This window comes from Sceloporus occidentalis, unplaced genomic scaffold (genome assembly GCF_023333645.1).
Source record: "Sceloporus occidentalis isolate IW3139 unplaced genomic scaffold, rSceOcc1.0.p SCAF_61, whole genome shotgun sequence".
NCBI lineage: Eukaryota > Metazoa > Chordata > Lepidosauria > Squamata > Phrynosomatidae > Sceloporus > Sceloporus occidentalis.
The window spans coordinates 3476566-3500000 of NW_028317041.1; the positions used below are offsets into that span (position 1 = coordinate 3476566).

Here is a 23435-nt window from a genome sequence, read left to right on the forward strand (position 1 = left end):
TATATATATATATATATATATATATATATATATATATTAGTCCCTGCTGCCGATAGGGGGTATAGATCAACACACAAACCCAGATCAATTGAAATTCACTTGTGATCTCAGCACTGAAGGTATATATCAAATAAACAGAATCAGACATACAAGTCCTGTATTTGCAGGTATTCAATAATAATATATGAAACGTAGCATTGCAGGTATAGATCAACTGAATAAGACAAATTAACCATGTATTTGCAGGTACACATAAATAATGTATGGAAACATAGCATAGCAGATATGGATCTACAGAATAACACAAAAACCCAGCTTTGCAGGTAACGATCAATTGGAATTCACATAAAAACACGGCATTAAAGGTATATTTAAAACCCCCTAAATTACAGGCATAGATCACAGGTTGCACAGCCCAAAGCCAGCCCTGGCGTCCACACTGCCCACATAGAACCTGGCCAGCACCCAGATTACACACATAAGATTTGCAATCTTTGTCGCCAAATAGCCCAGCACAAGTCAACTTTGTCCCCAAACAGTCCGGCCAGTGCCATCTTTGTCCCATATACACCCTGCCTGTGCCATCTTGGTCCCCAAGGCTCAAACCTCCTGCTAGTGCCATCTTTGCCCTTCCACAATTATACATCTATGATACACAAACACTTTTACAGTCACTCACTAATTCACACTTTAATTCAGACAACTCATCCACACATTAACTCATGCTCTCCCTCATTCACTCAATGCATCCACACATTAATGCACACTCTTTACTTATATCTACCCCCTCTCCCTTATCACTTTTTAACCCCCTCCCTCCCTTATCACTTTTTAACCCCCTCCCTCCCTTATCACTTTTTAACTCCCTCCCTCCCTCATCACTTTTTAACCCCCTCCTTCATCACTTTTTAACCCCCTCCCTCCCTCATCACTTTTTAACTCCCTCCCTCCCTCATCACTTTTTAACTCCCTCCCTCCCTCATCACTTTTTAACCCCTCTCTCCCCCCCTTCTCTCTCACCTTGAAGTCCAGCGACGGGAGGACGATGCTTCTGTCTTCCTGCTCCGCTCGCTGGTGCCCGCTGCTTCACTGCTGAGCGCCGTAATATGACGTCATATTTCGGCGCCCAGCAGTGAAGCAGCGGGCACCAGCGAGTGGCTTTTAAACGCTGTCTTCTTTTTTTTTAATGTTTTTTTTTATGTTTAAAAGCCGCTCGCTGGTGCCGGTATTTCATGCAGAGCGCCGCAATATGCCGGCATATTGCGGCGCTCTGCATGAAATGCCGGCACCGGGACGGGGGTAGAGGGCTCGTGGAGGAGAATGAGGGGCGCCGAGCGGTTGCTAGGCGCCCCTCTCTCTCCTCCGCATCAAAAAAAAATAAAAAAAAATGCCAGTGAGCGGCATTTAAAAGCCGCTCACCGGCACCCCCCTTGAGATGGCGCCCATGGCACGTGCCATGGCTGCCATACCCTATATACGCCTCTGCCCCCACTTAACACCCCCCCAAACTTACCGGTGCTTCTGACTCCCCGGTGTGTTGTCTGGGCAGCTGGTAGACGTCTAGGCGACTCGCCTAGACAACTTCCGCTGCAGCCGAAAGGAGGTACGGTTAGCAGCGGGGGCTGTCTGCGTCCATCGCGCATACACCATCCGACTGTCGCATACACCCCGCAGCGGTGCGGGGAACTCTCCTCTCTGACAGTCGGGGAGGGTCTGGGGGGGTTACCAGGATCCGCTGCAGGGGGATCTGGATCTTAGTCTCATAGTCAGACCTCTGTTTGAGGTCTGATTATAAGACGAGGGGTATTTTTCAGAGCATTTGCTCTGAAGAAAACCTCGTCTTATAATCGAGCAAATACGGTATATATATTTACTCACAAAGTCCATTGCACACCATTTCAAATATTCCAAGCCTGGTGCTAGTAACCAGCAGTTTCCATACAAAGCACTCTCAAAGGATGGTCAGCACTCCAGGTCCTCAAATTAACAACTTTTCTTTATTCAAACAAAGTCAAGTCGACGTTTCAGTCATTGCTGACTTTCATCAGGACATACATTTGTAATAAAATTTATAATAAAATAGCAAGAGAACTCACCAATCTGAAGTGCTATTTTATTATAAATATGTGTTTGTTTTATTTCAAATGTATGTCCTGATGAAGTTGTTAACTTGAAGACCTGGAGTGCTTTGAGAGTGCTTTATATATATATATAGCACTCTCAGTACAATTGCACACCAACCTTAATAACTCTGCCCGGTGCCTGGTTACTGAAGCAATAATGTATATAAATTCCAAAGGTGGTAGCCGGCACTCGTGGGACTTGTGGGAAAGTCTGAAAATAAAAGACTGAAACGTTGACTTACAACACAGTCTCTTGAATTTATTTTAAAACAAGTGCCGGCTACCACCTTTTGGAATTTATATATATATATATATATATATAATCTATATATATATATATATATATATATATTCATTCAGGGGCATACCTAGAGTATTTGGCACCTGGGGCGGATCCTGTATACGGCCTCCCTGCGCCCCCCCAAAAAAAACTGTTAGCAAGAATATTTCAAAAAATTTGTAAACTGTATGTCAACTGGAAAAAAACTTGAAATCTGAATAAATAAATGATTAAATAAGATAGCATTTACTGAACAGATATGGTACAGCATAACTCCTATCTTTATATACTAAGCCAGACATAAATGGGGGTAGAGTGTAACTCCAATCACTATACACTGAACCTGACATTCACGGTAGTACTCGCTTTTGTTGCCAAGGTTTAGACATTAGTGTATTGAGTTATTTTTAAGGGAACAGCCAATTTACACTAACAAATACTTAATATTGTAGCAGAGTCATTTCTTCAGTGTTGTCACATGAAAAGATATAATAAAATATTTACAACAATGTGAGGGGTGTACTCTCTGTTGTGAGATACTGTATGTTGGAGAAAGTTCAGAAAAGGGCTACTAAAATGTTTCATGAATTACAGGATAAAACCTACCAGGAAAAGTTAAAGGATCTTAATATAAATAGCCTGGGAGACATGACAGTGGGGTATGATAGAAACATTTAAACACTTAAAGGGAATCAACACAATAAAGGAAGAAAGTTTATTTAAAAGGAGAAATACTACCACAACAAGAGGACATAGTCTTAAGCTAAAGGGGCAAAGGTTTAAAAGTGACATCAGGAAATGTTACTTTACTGAAAGGGAAGTGGATGCATGGAATAGCCTTCTAGATGTTCATACAGTGAAGACATTTAAGCAAGCATGGCATAAGGCTAAGCTATATATAGAATAAGGACAGGGACTAAGGAAAGCATTCAGAGGTTGGGCAGACTGGATGGGCCGAATGGTTCTTATCTGCTGTCACTTTCTATGTTTCTATGTAATCTGGCCGCCACAAACGTACAAAAGGTTACCATCTGTCATGGCGCCCTCTTCTGTGTCACGCTTCAGCTAGCAGCATGGCAGGGGCTGGAGCCGCTCGCTCCATGTCGGCACGCGCACACATGCCGCCGTCTGCACTGCTGCGTGTGCAAGCCAGCAGGTTCAACAAAAAGCTGGATATATTTGAGACAGTCTATATTGGATTGTGCTAGCAGATCATGTTAACTCAAACAGAACTGTTTACACAGAGGAGATAATGCACAGATCAATAAATCACATTGTTTGAATTACAATTGATAAAATGTTCAATTTTATATGTTATACCTGTGTTATGACCTGAAAAATCTAAAAATGTATTTGGAAGATTTACACACATCTTACACCTACCACGTTTATGGAAACCTTTAGTTTTTTTCTCCCAGAAAGTTTTTGTTCCTTCTATTATAAGTGCACTTGGTGCTAAAAAAAAATGTTTTAATGAATCAGTTTTTTTGAAAATTATTTGGGGTATATCTGGTATAAAATCTCCCATTTTTTAACATAGGCCAATAATTATGAATAATTTTTTTAATATTAAAAGTCAGTATTATAATTAGTAATACAAGTGAAATCAAAATTGTTTTTAATATCATTAGACTTTTTTTTATTCTTTAAAAGTTCCTTTCTTTTTATTAGACTTGGGCACCACTGGGCTCTTCGTGCTCGTCTTTGGGAGGGAAAAAATCTTCGTATTCCGCGAATATTCGCCTGTTCCTGTCTTCTCTTCGGGCGAATATTCGTGGACATTCTTCGTGTTCGGTTTTTCTTAGTTTTTCCGGTTAAGGGGTTAATACGGGGTTAACGCAGCTCTGGCGCCAGGAGTTTAAATGTACGTATGAGCAACCAATAAAGTCGCTCGTATGGACATTTAACTGATTGAACAGGGAGGGAGACCGGTGGGATGTGCCGGGTAAGTTGCAGCATTGGGGTTTTAAAAGTCTGTACGAGCGACTCTGTTGGTCGCTCGTACAGACTTTTAAAACCCCAATGCTGCAACTTACCCTGCAGATCCCACTGGCCTCCCTGTTCTATCAGTTAAATGTCCGTATGAGCAACCAATAAAGTCGCTGGTACGGACATTTAACTGATTGAACAGGGAGGGAGACCGGTGGGATGTGCCGGGTAAGTTGCAGCATTGGGGTTTTAAAAGTCTGTACGAGCGACTCTGTTGGTCGCTCGTACAGACTTTTAAAACCCCAATGCTGCAACTTACCCTGCAGATCCCACTGGCCTCCCTGTTCTATCAGTTAAATGTCCGTATGAGCAACCAATAAAGTCGCTGGTACGGACATTTAACTGATAGAACAGGGAGACCAGTTGGATCTGCCGGGTAAGTTGCAGCATTGGGGTTAACTTTTATAAGGGGTTAACTTTTTTTTTTAAGGGTTAAGGGGCCGTGCGAGTGAGCCTATTGGTCGCTTGCACGGCCCTTTAACCTACGGATTTCCACTCCCGTTATCTAACGCAGCATCGAAGGGGTTAACGGGAGCGGAAATCCATAGGTTCGCTGTCAGGGGTTACAAGTTAACTTACAAAGGCCGTGCGAGTGAGCCTATTGGTCACCTGCTGGGTCTTCCTCTGGCATCAACCAATTGGTTGATGCCAGAGGAGGTCCCTGTAGGCGACCAATAGGCTCATTCGCACGGCCCTGTAACCCGTGACGGCGAACCTGCAGATTTCCACTTCCGTGAACTGCCGCGATCCCGCGAAGACAAGGTAAGTTAGAGGGGGGGGGTGGTAGATGAAGACGATCACGAAGATCTTCGTGGTGTGTGTCTTCGTCTTCGCCTACGTTTTACCGCCGCTGTCTTCTCTTCGGCGTGTCTTTGGAACGAAAACGCACTCTTCGTGTTCGTTTTCATGTTCGCCCAAAGACGAATGCACAAGTCTACTTTTTATACTATTACCATGTTTTAAACTATCCTGTAAAAAAATTTTAAGGGTAGTGTTTATAAATTTCTGATTTAGCTCTCCAACTTGCACTTTAAAGTCAGTGTCTTTTGAGCAATTTAAGCACATTTAGAGTTATATCTTCATGTCATTTATAACCAGATTTTACTTCTGACTCTTCCACATCTTCTACATTCTCCCTTCTCTAGTCTATCTTCAATTCTTAACTGATATGTTCTTTCATCATCAGGACATAACCCGGCAACTTCTGCCAAAATGGCGGCGGCGCAGTGATGTCCTCCTCGATCCTCCAATCGAGGACATCACTGCAGGTGAACTGAGGGCAATATGGAGGCGCTTCCAGTGACGTCATTTACCGCATATTTTGATCGGAGGAGAGGACGTCGGTGCAAGTAATTTTTTTTGTATTGTTAATCTTTCTATCCCAGATTTCTTTGGCTCTTGAACCCTTATATCATGTTAGTCCAGTTAGAGGAGATTTATGATCTCTCCAAGTGGTCCTTGACGATATTGATATCTGGCCAATGACCCAATAAATGACTGTTGAGTCTTCCCCTGAAATGTATTGTACAGGTGAATATGCAAGCTTCATAAAACATTTTTCTGGAAAAATAAGCCCCATTTGCCTTGATGTGTCCATATATTATTATTAATATTATTATAATACTTGTGCCGACAAGGAGGGGCCCCCATGGAAACAAACGAAAACAAAGTAGAGAGCTGCAATTTTTTATTTGCGTTTTGTTGCCTTTGTTGCACTCAAGAGAAGAGTTTCTGCACCTCTTTTTCTAACCAAATCTGTTTGCATTATTTTGACCTCTTGGAGTACTTCCACACAGCTGGTACCACGTGGACAGCCTCTCCCCCATTCCTCCAAACAGGGGAGAGGGTGTGCATGGAGACTCAACGCTTTTGTGAAAGTGGTCCAGGAGGCCTGGTTACTGGAGTGGATATCGGGGAGCAGCAGACGATGAAAAGACGATGCGGGGGGGGATTTCTCCCTGCCCACTGGGCAACCCCGCTCCTGTTTGACACACATACTAAACAACCAGTAGTTCTCAAAGTGGATGTTCAAACGGCATAGGCAATGTAGAAACAATGGTTATTTCACTAATTACTAAAGAAGAAAATAGAACATTACTGCTCATTTAAAGCATCACATAGCATAATGTAACTAATGACCTAAGTGAGATCATTTTCAAACCTAACCAGTTGTTTGCACAGAGCTTTTATATGCTTTTTCTGTCTCTACTTGCCTATGTTTCTATGATATCAAACAGCTTTAGCAGTAAAGAGATGAATAATAAAATGATTGTTTGGCTTTTAAATAAATCCACCATACAGATACTTTTCTTTGTACATACGATGATCCAGATGACCAGCATCTACCTGAAATACATGTCATTACAGAACAGGCAAGCTGTTACTTGTCTGTGACATCTTAATTCTAACAAAGATATAAATTACCGTGGTCTTACATTGGTCCTTGGAGAATACAAAAATCTTCTGTAGCCATATTATTATTATTATTCATAGGATTACATTGTACCTTGCCATTGTAACTTTTGTATTTCCTGCCCTGTGAGAAGAAAGTGTTATGGTTCTGGGATATTCCTGCCATTCTTTAGCTGGACACCTACTGGAACTCCACTTGTCTCTTTGTTCTGCTAACTATGGTTACTACACATTTGCTTGTTAGCTCTTTAGTTCTGGCTGCTGTTGGACTACCAGGGAACAGTTTGATAATGTGTGTTATGTTCAAGAGTGTGGAAAAGCTGACAACTGCTGAAGTGTTGATCGTACATCTCTCTGTTGCTAATATGATGCATCTCTTTTCACGAATCCTGACTATAGTGATTCCAGATCAACAAGGCACATGCTATCCAATGACAGCAGCTTGCAAAGTGACTATACTGGGGCTCTGCTTAGGGCGAGGAGGGAGTATGCTGTTCACATTAATGCTTGGAGTTTTCCGTCTCATGAAGCTCAAGAACCAAGGCAGGATATTAAGAAACACGATACAGAAAAATACCTTGATCCCACCTTGTCTGATTCTCACCTGGATTTTGTTATCCTCTGTTTGCTCACCATACTCTTTGTCCATTTCAGAAAGTCGACCAAGTCATCACAATTGCACGGATACTTGTACCTGTTCAACTCTGGATACTTTAACAGATAAAGATACCAAAGTTAAAATATTTGATACCATTTTTGGTACTGTAACTCAGGTTCTGGCTGTCATTTTAATGAGTGGGGTTAGCATCAATATTTTATATATTCTTCTAAAACACCAAAAGACAGTTGATGTTACTTTAACAAGCTCAAGGAGAAATCAGCATGGAACGAACGCTATGAAAGGAATAGCAGCTCTTTTGGTGTGTTACATAATCTGCAATGTCATCGACACCCTTCTCCGGAATTTTTCAAGCTGCTTGACTTTCACCTTTAGGAAGATAGTAGGAGATATTTATGCTGTAGTTTCTCCATTTATTTTAGGACTTGGATATCCAAAATTCAGGAGGAAATTGTTTTGTATGAGATGTGGTAAAATTTGTCAAAAACCTATTGAACAACAGACAGTAACCATTTCTTAAAAAAAGAAAATATTTTTCCTAATCTGTTATTCCTATCCATATTTTGTGTAACTTCTGATACATTGGGCTGCTTTAATTATGGTCATTCTTTTTGTTATGATTTTTATTTGCCAGAAGTCAGTCATGGTATATTAGAAATGTTAATGCTCCAAAACTGTATAATGGAGGTATTATAATAATAATTTAAAAAAAAACACACAAAATGGTGAAGCTAAATAAATTGAAGCTCTGCATTAGAATATGAATGTTCAATTAGCGGAATTACTTTTTTTTTTTTTTTTTGAAAACCAATGTAATAATGTGTACCTATATAAGATACAACTACAAGGATTTTCTTCATTACTATTACTATGGTTTCATACATTCAAGAAGGTCACATCCATACTTTACATATTATTCTATATTATAGATTTATTAGTACCACTGGCTTAAGGGAACAGGAGGTAGAGTTTTTATATAAAGATATATATTTATATTTTACTTTTTACCTGAAGTGGCAGGGCTAAGGGATATTGGAGCACTTTCTTTAATGTTTTTTAATGTTTTTTATTTTATTATTATTTTCCCTTTCTTCATTTGTTTTGCTCTGCTTCCACTGCAGTATGGATAGAGATTACACATCCTCCTGTCCTCCAGTCACCTTCTGGTCGGCTTCTGTTCCTTCCTCTGCAAAGTCAGTACGAGCGGGTTAAAAAGCTTTTAAAACTCATATTTGTGCAGTTTACAAAATGTGCTATCAAATACCAGTTCTTTGTACTTTAGTAATCTGATGTTTTAGTTCTGAGCCATATCTACCCAGTTTGAGGAGGATGAGTTTCTCTTTCTTTTTGAATTGTCTTACTTTTTAGTAGCTTAGAATGGATATAAGTATACCACTGTGATCTATCATCCTAAACATTACAATATTTAATTTTTCTAAATGTAATGTTCTATTACAGTATATGAATAACTATCTATAGGTTAAAGGGTCACATTTCACATTACCCGAACTGTATGTCCCAAACTACTACTGTACCTGGAACTAAATCTGTCCCTCTCTGGGTTTTGGAAATGTTAAGTGGTATTGTTTAATTGGTTGCTATGGTGATAACACAACTTTTTATGTGCTCACTTTTTATACATAACCCCCATATCGACTTTTCTGTACTTTACAATGTATTTGCCGGAGACCCCTGAAATAGTGGATGCTATGTGAAATTAATGTGTTGGATTTAGTGAAATGGCTTTGGAGAAAGATTTTAGGACACATACACTACTAAAACATATGTGTCTATGATTAAAGCCTGCTGATGGCTTAAGTAATCAGCAAAAATCAAACAAAAAACATTATAGTATAGTCATGGGGTGTTAAGCGCTAAAAGAAAAGTTATTTGCATATTTAAAGAAGCTTATAAGTGGTAATAAAATCACTGGAGGGACCAAATGACCCAATACCAAATAATAGGGTTTTAGAGTATCATACAGAGAAATAATATATAAACAACACATTTTTTTACATTTTACACAAACCAATTTAGCAGTGTCTTTAATAAAGTGATTCCTCTTAATTCCCTTAGTAGAATGAAACCTAAACTACATAAAACATGGGGGGGATTAATTCTCTAACTATTAAATCATATAAAGCTACCAAAATGCATGAGGTTTGTTGAGTATATTTTTGTTGAATATGTGTAGATTTAAGTGCACTTTTTAAACATTGGCAATAACACAAAAATTTCATTTATTATTTTTATTATTATAAAAGAGGTAAAAAGGGTGATAAATTCCATGGTCAAACTGGAATAAACTGTCAAAAAAATAAGCAAAACTATGTCTTTCCTGAAAGCTCACATAAAGGGGACAAAAACATGCACAAGTTTATCTTTATTCACCCTGTGAGCCACAAACATCTTTGAACTATACATTTTTAGTATGTTTATATTTTTCTTACTCAACAAATACATCACAAAAATCTTAGATTACATATTTCTTAAATGTTAGCTTAACCCCTTCATGACCACAGATGTACCGTGTATGTCAGGTGGAAGTGTCTTCAGTGTACTATGGATGTAGCTGGTACGTCTTCGCTGAATCTCGCTCCCAGGTCGCAAAGCATGTTTGTTAATAAACATTGTATCTGTCTATAATATCCCAACTCTCTCCTTCTCACTTGTGGTTGGAAGACACAGGGTACTTTATTGCAATGTCTCCTGAGTGTTAAATCAATTTATATTTATATAATTTTTAACTGCTCCTCAGTGTTCGGATCAGCAGTACTTGACCCTATGGGGTTAATTAGATTTTTTTCCTGTTTATGTTTGTTATATCTGTTACAGAGAGGTTTTATAGTGCCGAAGAGGCATAAAATATTTTGGCCAATGACACAGTGGCAGATTTTGACAAGGGTCAGTTTAGCAGCGGCTCTCATTGTGTTGGACCCCTACTTAAGGGGAGCCATATGTATCCAAGTAGTGATCCTGATCCCTCTGCAGGTTGGGATTCATGCAATACATCCCCTCTAAATGCTCTAGGTATGGGGTTACATTTTATAAATTATGTGAGACTGGTAGTGGCTACACAGATTCCTTCCATGTGTACACAGGGGCACCTATCTGAGACCCTGTGTGCCCATTAATGAACAAATGGTACCACTTGTATGTAGACAACTTCTAGACAAAAAATGTGCCTTTGATCAACCTGCTGTTTTGCATGGATATGCTTAGGGTTATAAACAACAAAATGGGACATTTTTAGCTTTGTGCCAATAGGAACTTTTGGCAGTAAAATACAAAAGACAGGAAAGATGTGTGCAAGTTGAGCAAAACAAATACATGGTATAAGAAAGCTGCAATCTACACAATGCACATAATTTTTATTTTTTAGAAGCTTGAGTTGAATAGGGGGATCTTAATGCAAGATGATCCTGGTGCTTCTGTATCTCCTGGAAGTCCTGTGAGAATTGGGGCAGGACAACTCAATTCTAAATTCCCTTCAACCTACAAAACATCCAAGACACAGAAACAGTGCAGAGTGGATGTCAAAGGGCACAGGAAGGACACAACCTTTTACCATCCCCATTGTGCATTGGCAACTGCTTTAAAGGAGTACCACACATTTCGGTTGATTGACGAAAATGAAACATGTATTTCATTTATGTATTCCTTTTTCCCAATCATATAGCTAATGTTGTTGACATTGTCACCTTTTATGGTTAATGTTATATTTTTCAGCTTCCTATTAAAGGAAGTATATAATAAGTCCATGAGCACATTTGTTTCTCCAAAAGTAGAGCAATAGCTTAATATAATTTGGGCTAGTAGTTTTAATATAATAAACACTGGGGTTTAAATTTAGGGCATCTAAACAGAAATGCACTGTAAACACTTTTTGAACAGTGGCAGTTTGAAGTTATATATTTGGTTCAGTCACTATAAGATTTAAAAAGTTTCCCCAAAACTTGCCCAACCTATGCATCATCTCATGCTGGTGAACATAGACTGGCGTCTATGGGAGTAATTTGAATTTGGGGGGGCCAAAATGGGATATGGGCCCCAGCAAACAAATTTCTAAAAAAATTCCAAATTTGAAAACTGAAATGCACATGTTCCGATTTTGGCCCAATAGTTTCCTCAACACATATCTGACTTATGCATTTGACGTATCATTGTACTTAAGGATGTTGGTGAACACACTTTTTTTTCTGCAGTTTCACATGTTCTATACAAAATTCAACATAAAATCTCAAGCAATATTGAAATACAGGAAAAACACAAAAATGTAACAATAGCACAAACTTTGGCAGCAATTGCTGAAGAAACAGCTGCCTGAAAAGTGTCAAAATGGTCATAGATCACAGCAGTTTAAGGTGTTGCTCAATTAATTTAGTCAGTTTGAAAATAATGTGGAGGGGTAGGGGGAGTGAGAATGATTATGACACTGTTAAAAAGAAAGAACTTTAGACAGAATGACCCGTTAAATGAAAAGGATGCCAATGGTTGAATTAAATAGAAGAACTTATATATGAAGTTCTGGTAATGTGTTAGGAATCTAGTGCCCATGTTTAATCCAGTGTATTTGTTGCTATAATAATCTTGATTTGAAATGCTTTTCTGCCTTGTGTATCCCTTCAGTATTTTTATTTGGAGGTTCTCGATGGCGTAGTCTTTCCTGAAGAAGTGGCGACAAATTAGGAGCAGTTAATATGGTCACTGTATCTGTCAATGGAGGGTCTGTGTAGATTCATCCAGGCAGATCATCTGGCCAGCCGTCACACATGTATTTCCTATGTTTTCTCTATAGCATAATTATGCATAAATTACACTTCTTATGGTTGCCTAATCTGTGATATGTTAGTACTGTAATGTACATGAGCTGCATGAACAATCTAGATGTATGTGTACCCACATGTATAAGATGAAATAAGTAATGAAAAAATTACTTAGTAATCGGAATTTTGTTTTGTATTTTCATCATTGACCGAAGCATGGTTTGTCTTACGCTTAGTCCTTGAGAAATATATATATAAATTTCTTTAGGTTAAGTGTAAGCCATTTATAAGGTTGTATCCTAAACTAAAGCAAAAGTTAAAAACAAAGACAAACCCTGGCATCTTAGGAAAAATATGCCAACAAGGGTGAAATGCTCTTTAAAAGCACTGCACATAAATGCTTTGCAACCACCATTTTGAAAGATGACATCTCCCCAAACTCTGATACCATCATGAGACACATCTATCTGCATATTTTTCCTTTCACATAAACAAACCATATTGTCCAAGCAGTCCCCTTACCATTTATCTCCGATGCCCCAAATCTCTATATGTATTGTAACGTTTTATAGCTTCCCCTCTTTGCGGGTGTGCTACAGAATTTGCCGGTACTGGAATTCAAATGTTTTAAAGCCAAATCTAGTGAAATGCATGCAATGTACAGGAAGCATATAACAACTTACTATAAGGCTGAATAGAGGACTGCAGATGTAAACTCCTTTAAGAGTTTTAGTTATTGAAAATCTCCATGGAATATCTTGATTATTTTATGAGGGAAGCAGAAGTCATATCCAAGGTGGAAAATATAAATTTCAACAAAGAAATAATAATAATAATAATAATAAATAATAATAATACAGGGATACATTTGCAGCATTGGGTTTGAAGGCAGATTAAGGATTTGTCTCCAATGTGACAGATGCATCCACATTTCAAGAGACAGAAAAAAAAGCCATTACATTTTCATAAAAAAACTCCAGGTGCACATTTATTTTGTTGTTTCAAATATGGACACTACAAAGATCTTGCAAGAGGCATCCACAGTGTTTGGAAAACTTGACACATTGCACTGTTACCAGCTTGTGATAGATGTACCTTTTTTTTCAGTCACGCATGACAATGGAAAAGCAGTTAGTGTTCCAAGGAATAACCTATCCTACTACAATACTTGCTTATGTTTCAGCCTAAAACAAAAGAAAGTAAAACGTTCCAATACATTTGTACTGTAATCAAATATTCCTTGATCAGACTGACTTTATTTAGGATAAATAAAACATCTATGGTGCTGCCAAAGCTGTATAGAGGTTAGCAAAAAAAAAAAAAAAAGCACCATATCCATTTTCTCCTATGAAAACAATTCCTACCATAAATACAGTAAAGGGGTAACAATTTAGGATATAGCAGTGTCGGGGATGTACTGAGATAGGTTAAATATAGGAGCCAGAGCATAGGTTAGTAGCCATCTTTTTGTTTGTTTTGTTAGAAGCCAAGAAGTGTATCCATAGAGATCAAGATAGCACTAGCAAGGTCTGCACCATCTCTAAGTATCTTATCAGACTTGTCTGGCAATAGTATGGTCCACATACTACAATGGGAAAGCCCAACTTGAGCTGGCCCACTCGCAGGTGAGAAGGAGCCAGCCCTCCTCTGATGGATGATCTTATCTTGCAACAATACAATTAAGTCAAGTTTTTGTTTAGACCAATAACAAAGCAAGTTTAGCTTAAATAAACGTATAACAAACCCTTTACTTGCTTTGGTGCAAAAAAAAAAAAAAAGTACCAAAAATGCAACACTAATGCAATATTTACATCTTTTACAGATGCGAGTTGAGAAATTTGTGAATGTGGGTCTCATGGGAAACATTTGTTTTCTACTACCCTTCTATGAAATTTAAGTACCAAGCCAAGGAAGCACAATTTAAAGGATGGGACATGTGTATTGTAAGTGTGACTGACATTAAACTGGGGATAAAATTAGTAATTTCAATGATGTTTAAAATTCAAAATTTTAATATTACCAGTTATGAGATAAGAACATTAGCCTACGTGGAAAGAGGCCCCAACAATTCCTTAAACAGTACTCATTATTAAAATAAACTGAAACTATTAATGTTTTTTCTGCATTAAACTGCTGCTGTCACTACTATATAAGCTTCATTAACTTGACAGAATTTAATATACTTTGAATATCGCATATAATTATGTTTAAAGTATGGAACTCAGACAACACACATTTGCATATAAAGCAGATGATACATTTGCAACCAAATAATCTAATCTTTATTGTAATTCCTAAAATCTAATATATAAGCCCCAAAGGGAGTCAATTATTGCATATGACAAACCGTTAACACCACTCAGTTGCAGGGAAAAAATGGTCTATGGTCAACCTACATAATGTGTAAGTCATTGTGAAAAATACATTCAATCTCCCCACATTACACTAGGTGTTATGTTGGGCCAGCTCATTGGTGTTGCCACTTTAAAATAAACAGTGAGCTGAAATGTTTAACTTCAAGATTTTGTTAACATGTCTTCACATATTAATAAATTATTATTACACTTTAATACATATGATATTTGCATGGTCCCTTTCAATTTTCTTGTGGTCTGTTTTGCACATCTCTCTGCACTGTTACACCCCCAGTCAGCTCCTCTGCTAGCTTGGGAACGCCGCAGGCATTGGAAGCACACATATTGAAGTACTCACAGAGTGCTTTAATATGAATTCTTCTTTCAGGAGGGCATCAGACAGAAAATTGTCCCTTTAACATAATTGTTTCCAGATAAACATAGGTCAGTTTAAAAACTTAACTTCAACAAACTTCTCACACCTAAGACTCATTTTTCACTGAAATAAACACGGTAATTCAGATTGTATGTTTCCATCTTCCTGTAACCATTGGGCATCTGAGACTTAAGCAATATCCATATAAAGATAAAATGAATCTTCATCTAATTGGCATGTTATATCATAATGTTCATAAAATGTATCAATTTGGGAGCCAGACAGAATTTTGGGGTATAGCTTTGGAATATAAAGTTTACACTTGAACATGGGATTCTGCTTTCAAAGAACTGATGCCCTGCATGATGAATTTCTTTAGTAGACTTGTGCATTCGGATTTGTATGAACTTTATTTTTAATAACATTTATCAATCTATTGTGCTTGTAGGAATCTCTAATAACAAAGTCAACCCCAAACACAACAAACAAAAACATCAGAGTCCTCTCTATCCCTACCTCTCACAAATTTTCTGGGATTGTTGCCAATGAATTAGAAGATGTTACATTGTTTGGGTCAAACAGGTTTAAAAAGGCTGTGATGAGTATTTTAAGGTTTGTTAAGCATTCATGGGTCCAGTAAATCTAACAGGTTTTGCTTATTAAGTATTGGAAAATGCAGCCTCTTCAGGGAACAATCAAGGCCAGCATGCAAGAGCTAACATACTGCAAAATAAACAAAGGCTATATTTTGAAAGTTAGAGATATTTATATTGGAAAAAATCCAATCACTGATACACAAAATGCATTCTGTGCATCTGATACCACACTGTGTACATATATGTCTGTAGCTTGAGGTCCACAGAACCCCTGTTACTGTAATGTAAGGAAGTTTTACTTAATGTCTGGAAGATTTACTTTACTAGTGGTAGAGGCTAATACAGTGAGGGAAGTTAAACATCCATGGGATAGGCATATGGCTTCTCAAGACAAGATCAACATTCATTGATACTTTGCCACTTGGTAGGAACATCTTTCCATAATACAGAGTATTTGAGCTAAACATCCACTTGATGGGCAGGGGAACAAATGTTATCAAATATTTAATACAGTGTATAAAATTTGTCTAACCAAGCAGAATTAAGATGCAAATGACAATTAACAATTTCAGTGTGTGTAGGGAAAGCTGTGAATTAATTCACCTCTACAGACAAGCTGGGATTAAATTAAAATTTAGGGCAACTTCTATTGAAGACACTGTGTACACTACACACTGCCTTCCTCTCCCTGCTCTCCTGTTTCTTCCCTGAAGCTGCACACTGTGACCTCCCCCATTGCTGCCTCTCCTATCTTTGCTGTCAGTATCTTCTCTGCAGCTGCAGAGAGATCAGAGGAGACCAGAGAGCTCCTATAGAAGGTGAATGACCAGGGGGGGGGCGATACAAGGCAAGGCGAGAAAGCAAAGACACCAAGAGAGCAACAAGGGCACAGAAGGCTGTGGGCAACGACTAGAGAAGAGGACTAGCGGTTAAGCACAGGGAGCTCAGAGAGAGGTATTTTTGGGCAACAAATTTAGCTTCTGAATAAAACATCTCAACTAGCCTACGTTATTAACACATTCTAGGAATGCTCTTGTTAGCAGTCTGTTAGAACAGTACAACACTACTTAAAATGCAGGCTATTTAAAAGGTCTTAAATTCTGCCAAGATAGCTATCTTTTAAACATCTCTGATTGTTATATCCTTTCATACTGCCAAATTGTTTCTTTTATCTATAGAATAAAAATAAAATTTAATCTCACATGGTAAAATACAGATCTAGATGTGTGTGTGTATATATGTGTACATACATATATATACTGGTAGGCATATGTCTTGTGTGGGTATGCATACTTATTGTATAATTAATTTCTGTAAAGGTGCACACTTAGTATATGTACACAAATACTTGTTCATATCAGAAGAAAAGCTTATAGGGCAATAGCCATCATTTGAACCAAAGTGAACCAAATATTTCCTTAGGTGTGGTAATCATCATACATTTTTTTTTTTGTTAAGGTCCTCCTGCACTGAAATTACTAAAGTGCACAGCAACATTTTAAAAGCTTTTCAAAGGAAAAGATGTAAAAATTAAACTTGTTACAAAAGATAACAGTTACTAGTATCAATAAAGTGTTTGTATAAAATAAGTTGCATAGGAGATTTAAATCTAAGGCAAAGCAGGTGTTAAAAAAAACTAAAGTCTACAGGAACAGGCACAGTGATGTCCAAACATTCTACACTTGGCTACGACCGACATTTAGTTAAAAAAAAAAATCACAGTCTTTGTGCTAGTACTAGAAAAAAGTTAATGGCATTTTCTTAAAGAAACATTACAGTATTAGGATTTGTAAAAGCAAATGATTTAATTTCACTGAATGAACCTTATCAGTGTATTAGCACAACAGTGCTTTATTACGTACCTGATTATTATTAAATTACCTTCTCTAAGTCATGTACAAGAAAAAAAGCTATTTAATATGTTGGCCATATCTATAAAGAGCATTTCTAGTGCAAAATTCTAGATATGGATCAGCAGGAACACGCCACTGGTTTCCATGATGATGGTTTCATGTTTTGTCCAGTGGTGCTCCTTATAAATGTGTCCCTAAACAGAGATAACATTTCTCCAAACACTCTGTGCGCAGACTACAGTTAATTTAATTTGATTTTTAGTCTCTCTCAAAGTGTAAGATCCCACCCTGCAGAATCTTCACAGAACGAAAACAATAAAATAAAAAAACTACATTACAGTTTTTAGCTTCACGTCATCACTGAATGTTTCATGTGTAAAACCATGAAACTGTTTCTGACAAGTTGTTTAAAGTTGATCATTAATTCATCAGTATATCACTTATTTTTTTTTTTAAATGCTGTTTAAAGCGCACCAGCCCTGCACCCTCCAAGTATTAAATTTGGAGATGAGAGAAATAAAAGCACTCTTAAAAACAAGATATATGTTTACATTTTCAAGAAGATTCTGAACATAATTGTAATCACGCAGTCAGTTAAAAAAGGTAAGTAAGAGTTCCTTCTAGAGCAGAGCAGATGACTTTGAAATTTGTTAATATCACAGTTAACATTCCAAATCTAGATATGAATGACCAACCCCTCTACAAAGTCTGGCCATGCCTGAGGATTGAAAAATGACACTGTCATAACAGCATTAAAAAATGAAACCCTAAAATATATTAAAACACACACTACTTACTACTGCCCTTTGTGAAAGTACACTATGTACAGGTGTTTAAGCCACACGAGGTCAATATATATCAAGTGGCCTTTTCTGGTATTAGGGGGTCTGAACAGATAACAGCTAGTAATAGTGTGCAAAAGGAGAAGAAATGCAAATAAAATTCAAGCAAGAAAATTAATAAAAAAAAGGGGGTTAGGGTGTTAGGCACAAGAACCATTGTTTGAACCGCAAAAAGTGCATAAACATAGTAATACTACAAAACATGGCTAAATGTGTTAAACATATGGTTCTTGTGAGACAGTAAGTTTTCATATCATACATCATATACATGGTCTAAGTGTTGCAGATGGCATGGTGCACAGTTTAATTTTTGTCGCACTGATCCATCTGAAGTGTTCCATATTTCCAAATAGTATGGAGGACATTACGTCGTGCCTTCCTAAAACTCAACACAACTGCCGGCTGCATTTGGAAATGTTCACTTTAAGCTCTTGGTTGGAGTTTCAGACTCAGTAGACTGTCTCCCATCAGTCCACGCTCTTCTAGTGTTTTGCAGCGCAATAGTTTTCTGTTTGTCCACTACAACATAATCCACTTTTTCATCAGCAGCAATGCTCCCAGAATCGCTGATTTTCTTCTGCAGAAAACAAAAATAAAAATTACTATGTTTTCATTTCAATTGTCCTGAAATGTCTTCAACACAAGCCATGTAATTTATCCTCTGTTCCAATCCTCAACAATGCAGGCTTTTAGGATTCCCTCAGATGAGCACTGCTGACAGTTTAACAAAATCACAAACATATTTACAAAGTGCTGAAAAGTTCCTAAAACTAAAAACTGTTAAAGTACCTGCGATCTTATGTCGACATACCGTTCTATAATCTGGACCGACAAAATGTCTGTTGCAAATAGGCAGTTCTAATTGTAACTGAAATAGGATTAGTAATTTAATGCAGACAGTTGAACAAATTTGTGCACATTCTAAATCTTAAGGATGTTAACGTTGTAATATTGAGATGGTCTATTTCTAACCTTTGCTCATTTTTGTCACATACCTTTCTTGGTGGTGTTAATTTTCCAGAGTCTAGATCCAAGTCCAAGTACTCCACCTGCTTGTCTCCTTTAGGCTTTACTAGGGGACTGTTCCCACCGTCAAGACTGCTGCTCCCAAATAATCCCTGAAATATCAATAACATCACATCAGACAGTCAAGAAAGTCTGCAATTTGAAATGACATGCAAGAAAGAAAAAAAAAGTAAAAAGCAACAGATTAAACTGTAAAAGGTTTATAGGTAAAACAATGGGATGGAATGAGGCAGGTTACAGGGTGTAACAGAGGGTGCACAGTTTCTACAAAAGTAGGTACAGGTTGGTGAGACACAAAAGAAGGCTGATTGCAGGCTTGTTTGTGAGCCAAGCCAAATCCACCCAGATCATAAGAAAATCCCTAATCTTAGTCACCTGCAGACTGCCTGAAATACCCTCAAGTTCTATTGTTGTGCCACACTTATTTCATTGTGATAAGCACTGCGTAAATTGTTGGCGCTATATAAATAAAAGATAATAATAATAACGCACACCACACTTATGAAGCTAAATTCCTAATACTGTTGAACTCCTAAACATTTCCAGTAAATAACTTTTTAATCGTAAAAAAATGTTGGCACATCCACATTTTCTTTCACGGAATAATTGGTACTCCAGCGTCCCATACAAGCCCATTAGCAAAGAATACATATTAAAATACTATGTAAGTACATAGTATGTATTCTTCAACCTGTAAAAATTATGAAAGTCTTGTGTGAACCAGTGCTGCAGCTGGTTGGTGGGGAGTATAGTTGTCATGCACTTTGGCAACAGAAGATGTGTTTGCAAGGCTATGAGCTGGGGCGGTAAAGAAGCAAATGCATGGGTGATTCATCTTCATCAGTAGTAATATTTGCCATTACAAAAAAAAAAAAAAAAGTACCTGAACAGTCTACATACATGTTACTCTCTCTACACAGCACAGTAATAATGTTGGTATAAACATGTTAGTGTGCTGTTTTCGTAAATATTGCACATTTCTGTACGTATCAAGTTCTGATCTGTTTTGCTGCTCTCAGAATATTTGTTTCAGTGAATGCAATGGAAAATGCCTTCAACACCTATTTTTTACATGTAGTCCTTCAAGAGGCACATATCTTCTAAAAGTTGCCTAGAGACACCACAATGGTGGTTTACTCCTCCAGAATTAGGTGCTGACATTTCTAAAATGCCAACAGACTGCAGCAATGTACAAGCTATTTTTTCTATTAATTTTCTAAACCTCACCTCCTCAATTCTTTCCCAGCCTGATCCCTCCCTCTTAACAGGTGTTATGGGGAGAGTACAATAGAAGGACTCTTCTCTAAAAAATAAAGAAAAAGAAGGAAGACAGACGGAAGCAGTTATCAAGAGGAAACGAAAAAGGCCAAGATTCTCAAGCCGACTTGGAGTGGAAATAGTCAGAGCTGCCATGTAAGAGAATGTAAATTAGAACTCATAGAAGCAGGTAAAGAGTATGGACCAGGATTGACAGTAATTACAAAGCGCCTCATCTAATCTAGCATTCATTTTCACATGAAAGATCATTGCGTGCATGAATAATTCAACAAGGATATGTCAATTATTTATAACACAAGGAAAAAAGAAAAAATGAGACGCAAGCATTCAGTTACTTTTGAAATGCATTACTCTTCAGATTCAGTAGAGGCAAGCATTCTAAATACGGTAATCAGAAGAACAAATTGCTCTACTATTGCAAGATTTTAAAGAAATGAAACCAGAAAAGACCACAAGTGGTTTAAGATACAAATCTTCCTAACATTTGACAGTATTCAGACACATATATGCATACCTACACAGTGTAGAGTATCTTGCTCTACAGAAATGCACAGTGGACAAATCTATAGACCACCACTCTCTCTCATCTATGTTGTACTTCACCTCTGTACATTATGATGACATTGAATTATGCAGTGCCAACACAGCCCTTCCTGTTAGAAGAAATAGCTACTGGTGGCCCTTCACACTGAAAAGTGCTGCTGGGGGAATTGAAACCACATCTCAATTGACAACTTTGCTTTTAACTTCTTGAATCCACCAGATTTTGTACACTCACCCACCTAGTTCTTTATCTCCATATCACATAGTTAAATTATTGGCTTATCAAGCCAAAGCCCCAATACTTCTGGGAGGATAAAGTAATATAGTTAGTTTAATCTATTTCCATAGTTCCATTAGATTGGCGCAAGGCAGATGTTGTGCCCATATTTAAAAAGGGATCAAAATCTCAACCGGGCAATTACAGGCCAGTAAGCTTAACATCGGTAGTGGGGAAATTATTTGAAGGGTTGCTAAAGGTATACATTCAAGATCATATCTTGATCCATAATCCAATTAGTAGAAGTCAACATGGATTTGTGAAAGACCGGTCTTGTCAAACCAACCTATTAGCATTCTATGAAGAAGTTAGTAAAAATATAGACCTGGGGTTGGCTGTAGATGTGATTTATCTGGACTTTGCCAAGGCGTTTGATACAGTTCCGCATAAAAGGCTACTCTATAAATTAACAGAAATAGGTTTAGGGGCAAATGTCTGTATGTGGATTAGAAATTGGCTAAAAGATAGAATGCAGAGGGTTGTTGTGAATGGATGTTTCTCAGCCTGTACGCAGGTATTAAGTGGAGTGCCTCAGGGGTCTGTCCTCGGTCCTCTTCTTTTTAATATATTTATAAATGATCTCCCAAGCTGCATTAAGAGCCATGTCACAGTTTTTGCTGATGACGCAAAATTAGGCCGGGTAATTCAGACTAATCTTGATGTTTCTTCATTGCAGGAAGATCTAGACAGAGTTGGGGACTGGGCGTGCAAGTGGCAGATGAGGTTCAATATAGAGAAATGCAAAGTTATGCATTATGGTAAAAATAATAAAAATGCAACCTATTCTTTAAATGGAATATCCTTGGGGGAAACTACCAATGAGAAGGATTTAGGAATAACGGTTGACAACAGACTTGACAACAGTGCCCAATGCCAGCAAGCAGCTGCGAGGGCCAATAAGGTTTTGGCATGCATAAAAAGAGGTATTGATTCAAGGGAGGAGGATATCATCTTGCCTCTGTACAGGTCGTTGGTAAGACCTCACCTTGAATATGCGGTACAATTCTGGGCACCCGTCCTTAAAAAGGACATTATGGAATTAGAAAAAGTGCAAAGGAGGGCTACGAAATTAATAAGGGGATTGGGAGATACTAGTTATGAAGAGAGACTAAAAAAGTTAAAATTATATACACTGGAAAAACGGCGTCTCAGAGGGGATATGATAACATTATATAAATATATGCAGGGCCAATATAAGGAGCTCTTCAGCGACCTGTTCATTAACAGAAATATACAAAGAACAAGAGGTCACCCTCTGAGACTGGAAGAGCGCAGGTTTCATAGACGACAAAGGAAGGGATTCTTCACAGTGAGGACAATTAAGGTATGGAATTCACTTCCAAGGGAGGTAGTGTTATCCAATACATTAGATACCTTCAAAAGGGGCCTCGATATTTTCTTAGAAAGGCACGATATACAGGGATATAAATAGAATAATATTAATATTTTAGAGCTTCTTGATCCAAGGAGAAATCCGATTGCCTCTTGGAGTCAAGAAGGATTTTTTTCCCCTGATGGCAGAATTTAAGTAGCTTAATTAGGGTTTTTTTTGCCTTCTTTTGGATCAAGAATAGAAAGGTTAGGTAGAAGGGTTGAACTTGATGGACTTAGGTCTTTTTTCAACCTTATGAACTATGTATGTACTATGTATTGTTGTAAATTGAATATTCATCTAAACGAATAATGAAGAAAAGATATGTGCCTATATCCTTTTCTACACTGGAAGAGCCTCTAGTCCCTTAGTGTGGGAAGGGAATACCAGCCACCCAGCAGAAAATATTCTAAGACACTTTGGCACAAGTGATTGACTGTAGGGATAAACCCCTGTGATGTCATGTCAACAGGAGTTCTGTTACAAAAGAAATCCTTGGAGTCTACAAGTAAAACCAGGGATTCTCTAGGCATATTGTACGGATGAAATCCAAAAATGTGACTGAACATCTCAAATAAACATCCTAGTAGGTATATAAAATGTAAATTTCGATTTGCTTCCCAAAGTATAAATAAAAAAACAAATGTGTAAAGGAGCAGCTGGCGTAAAAAGATGTAGAGCAATTACCCTAGGTAGTCTTCTTTTCAAAAACAAATTATAGATACATAT

At 37.7% G+C, this 23435-nt stretch overlaps 1 protein-coding gene across 1 annotated transcript in view; it reads right to left on the reverse strand.

The window, feature by feature from the left end:
* Positions 1-18628: 18628 nt before the first annotated feature.
* The window catches only part of LOC149287418 (GRB2-associated-binding protein 1-like), a 42835-nt gene continuing 38028 nt past the window's right edge, over positions 18629-23435 (reverse strand). The window contains exons 9-10 of the mRNA XM_089492938.1: positions 19206-19328; positions 18629-18787 (exon numbers count right to left, since the gene is read on the reverse strand). Of these exons, the coding sequence (XP_089349064.1) occupies positions 18629-18787; positions 19206-19328 (282 nt within the window). The remainder of the gene's footprint in view (positions 18788-19205; positions 19329-23435) is intronic.